Source organism: Dipodomys ordii, unplaced genomic scaffold, assembly GCF_000151885.1.
Source record: "Dipodomys ordii isolate 6190 unplaced genomic scaffold, Dord_2.0 Scaffold156, whole genome shotgun sequence".
Lineage (NCBI taxonomy): Eukaryota > Metazoa > Chordata > Mammalia > Rodentia > Heteromyidae > Dipodomys > Dipodomys ordii.
The window spans coordinates 838395-842451 of NW_012267372.1; the positions used below are offsets into that span (position 1 = coordinate 838395).

At 60.5% G+C, this 4057-nt stretch overlaps 1 protein-coding gene across 1 annotated transcript in view; it reads left to right on the forward strand.

The window, feature by feature from the left end:
- Position 1: 1 nt before the first annotated feature.
- The window catches only part of Dmwd (dystrophia myotonica, WD repeat containing), a gene marked incomplete at its 5' end in the record, with an annotated part of 5832 nt that continues 1776 nt past the window's right edge, over positions 2–4057 (forward strand). Inside the window, 3 exons of the mRNA XM_013032587.1 lie at positions 2–109; positions 1108–1290; positions 3196–4057. Of these exons, the coding sequence (XP_012888041.1) occupies positions 2–109; positions 1108–1290; positions 3196–4057 (1153 nt within the window). The remainder of the gene's footprint in view (positions 110–1107; positions 1291–3195) is intronic.

The following is a 4057-nucleotide window of genomic DNA, read 5'->3' on the forward strand; positions in this document are numbered from 1 at the left end:
GCCGCCCGCCACGCCCGCGGGGCTGGGCGCCGGCGGGGACCGCGTCTGCTTCAACTTGGGCCGCGAGCTCTATTTCTACCCGGGCTGCTGCCGCCGCGGGAGCCAGCGGGTGAGTGAGGCCCCGCATCGTGGGGGCCTGGGTAGCTGAGTTACGTGTGTGTGTGGGGGGGTGGTTCCCCCCCAAATCTTGGGGTCTAGAGGAAACACCCTAGCTGTGATGAACATCCTAGGGCGTAGTCTTGCAGGATTCCAGAAGGTGATGGGGGGGGGGTTCCTCTGCGTTGGGGCTGGGGTGGGAGTGTCTGCAGACGATCTGGGAGGCCAACGAGGAATCCTGGGGTGACACAGGCACTGAGGAGCTGGAGGAGAACCTAGAATGGAGGTGTTTGTGTGTGTAGCCGGGGATGATGAAGCTCCTGAAGCCTAGGAGTTCAAGGAGATGCTGGAAATGATGGGGTCTTAGAGGAAACAGTGAATACAGTCCTAGAGAAAACTGAGGTGTGGAGGTAATGAGGGTCTCTAGGCTGACAGGGTGATGGAGGTGATGGAGTCGCCCTACGCTGGGAAGTCTTCCCTCAAGGGGCATTTATCTCTAAAGGGGTCCAGAGGGGTGGGATGCAGTGATGGAGACGCTGAGATGGAGACCGTGAGGGTTGGTGGGTCTCTTAATTGTGACTGAGGTCCCCTCAGGTTTGAAGGGATGCTGGGCCTTAGAGTCTTAACCTCGGTGATCCCGAGGTTAAGTCCCAGGAAAGTTGCTGAGGTTATGGACTCTGGGAGGCTTGGAAAAGAATGGAAGCTTGGGAACCCCATCGTGGTGCTGTGGGCAAGGGTATCCCAAAATCCCGGGGGAGAGGCCAGCTTTGGAGAGGCACACTGCAAATGGGGGGGGGGTAAGAGATGTGCTTGTGGTCTAGGTTTTTCCCCAGCTTGTCTGTGATTTGAGTCCCCTTCCTGTCTGTGGTTGCCCCTCCCTCCCTCTCCATCTACCCACTTCCCTCTGGGATTGAACCCTACTTCCTGTTAGTGGTTTTCCCCAACCTCAACTCCCTTTTCCTTCCTCTCAGTGGTCTAAACCCATACACCTCTTCTCCCCCCACCCCCAAGTCCATTGACCTCAACAAGCCCATCGACAAGCGGATCTACAAGGGCACCCAGCCTACCTGCCATGACTTCAACCAGTTCACTGCTGCCACGGAGACCATCTCCCTGCTGGTGGGCTTCTCGGCTGGCCAGGTGCAGTACCTGGACCTCATCAAGAAGGACACCAGCAAGCTCTTCAATGAGGAGGTGATTGCAGGCTTCCTCCCACACAGCTCTCTGGGAAGAGGGGTGCTAGCCGTGCTCCCCACACCCAGACTCTCTGCTGGTCTAACCCTGTGCTCACTGAACACTGTACTACTTAAGGTTTTGTCAGAGGATGGTTTAGACATTGTTGTGGCGAGGCTGGCTCAGGCTTATCATCCTCAGGAGGCCGAGATCTGAGGATCACAGTTCAAAGCCAGCCCAGGCAGACAAGCTTGTGAAAGTCTTATCTCCAGTTATCCACTCAAATGCCCAAAGTGGAGATGTGGTTGAAAGGGTAGAGCGTTAGGGAATGAGAGGCCCTGCTTTCAAACTGTCAGAAGAGAAAAATCGTGGTGTCCATTTTTCAGGTTGGAAGACCTGAGTCTGGGAGCTGTTCAGGGCTCTTAATGCTCTTGCCATTCATGTTTAATGGTTTTTGGATTCCAGCTCCTGCTGCATTATGTGCTTTGGGAAGGTGATTGTTTCCTGGGTTTCCGTTTCCCCCTTCCACAAAATGGGACTGTTGTGAGATCATCCAGGGAGAGCGCTTGGTGTGGACCAGCTTGGTTCCCAGGGAGGTGCCAGCCACGACCTGCTCCTGGGCAGGGACTGCTCTTGGGCCTGTCTTTTGTCTCTGACCCAGAGGAAGTGTTCCTTAAGCGTTCTCAGTGAGCCAGTGGCTGAAGGGAGCGAGGGGAGGGGACAGTGAATGGATTAAAAATGCATGAGCTTCTTCATTCACAAAATAGTGATTGATCCCGGCGTGGTTCCAGGCACTTCTTGGCCAGCTGAGGGACAGAAGGGCCTGTCCTTGCCTCACGGTCAGGCAGGCTGTGGAGACAGACAGGGAGGCCCAGTGTCTCGACCAGCAAGTGCCCAGGGCTTGAGGAAACCACAGCATGGGAGGGCAGGAGGAATGAACGGCCACCTGGTGATGTGACATAGGGTCAGGAGGTGACATTGGAATGAGGACCCGAGGAGGCGGAAGGCCCCTGGGGAGGGATGTTGGACTAGAGGGACCAGCTAGGCAGGTTGCACTGAAGCAGGACACTCCACAGGCTGGGAGCAGCCATGGAGGAAAGGAAGAGAGGACAGTGGACGTAGGTGAGTCCTGGCAAGGAGGTACCTGTGGCGTCCACCTGGAGGGACACGGAATCCCGAGGAACAGACTCTGAGCCAGGTGGAAATGGTGCAGGACTGCCAGTTTTCTCAGCGCCCAGCGTGTGGGGTGTCACTCTGGACCCCTGGAAATGGTTGGTCCATCGCTGGCTGCCTAGAAGTTGAGCAAAGCTGGGTTGCAGTTGCAGAGTGGGGCAGGGCCGTGCTGGGGGCTGACTTGTGTTGAACAGCATCTCTGATGGTCTAGGTGACAGTGCTGGGCCAGGTCACAGGCCTTGAGGACTGGCAGGTGGGCCGGGGCTCCGCCCCCCCCCCCCACCTTATTTGTCCATGGAAGGCTGGGTGGGCCCACAGGAATTGTTGGGTTGGACGTGAACTGTGAGAAAGGAGGAGCCTGGAAGGTTTGGACCTGGCCGCTGGCAGATTGGGTGCCGTTCACCTGTGCTGCTGGGAGCTTCTGCAAGGCTGTGCGCCGCTCTGCGCCTGCGCAGCACATGGGCCTGCCTCGCAGCCCATGTGGATGTGGGGTGAATATGCGTCTCACGTTCAGCCTGACCTAGCGAAGATGGAGACAGGGTTAGATAGGCGCAGGGCAGGCCTCCCGCAGGCTAGACTGTTCCTCTACCGAAGATGGCCACTGAGGCCCCCTGGAGCTCCCTGCGGCCACCTCCCAGGCTGCCCTTCTTCCTCTGCTTGGTGGGCTGGGGCTGGCTTAGGGTCTTGGGGAGTAGGGGGTGGGGGGGGGTCAGGGAGCATCGCCTTTGCCCACGCCCTGCGTCTCCCCCTCAGCGCCTGATTGACAAGACCAAAGTGACCTATCTGAAGTGGCTGCCGGAGTCAGAGAACCTGTTCCTGGCTTCTCACGCCAGCGGCCACCTGTACCTGTACAACGTGAGCCACCCCTGCGCCTCGGCGCCGCCCCAGTACAGCCTGCTGAAGCAGGGCGAGGGCTTCGCCGTCTACGCGGCCAAGAGCAAGGCGCCCCGCAACCCGCTGGCCAAGTGGGCGGTGGGTGAGGGGCCCCTCAACGAGTTCGCCTTCTCCCCCGACGGCCGCCACCTGGCCTGTGTCAGCCAGGACGGCTGCCTGCGCGTCTTCCACTTCGACTCCATGCTGCTGCGGGGACTCATGAAGAGCTACTTCGGGGGCCTGCTGTGCGTGTGCTGGAGCCCCGACGGCCGCTACGTGGTGACGGGAGGCGAGGACGACCTGGTCACCGTGTGGTCCTTCACCGAGGGCCGCGTGGTGGCCCGGGGCCACGGCCACAAGTCGTGGGTCAACGCCGTGGCCTTTGACCCCTACACCACGCGGGCCGAGGAGCCGGCATCGGCCAGCAGGGACGGCGACAACGGAGACACGGGGGACCCGAGTGGCGAGGATGATGATGAGGATCCCGAGGCCGGGCCTGGCGGTGGTGGCAGCAGCGGGGCGCCCTTGTCCCCGCTGCCCAGGGCTGGCTCGGTCACCTACCGCTTCGGCTCAGCCGGCCAGGACACGCAGTTCTGCCTGTGGGACCTCACGGAAGACGTGCTGTCCCCGCACCCACCCCTGGCGCGGGCCCGCACCCTCCCGGGCACACCGGGTGCCACGCCGCCAGGCCCAGGCCCTCTGCCCCGCTCCCTGTCCCGCTCCAACAGCCTGCCGCACCCTG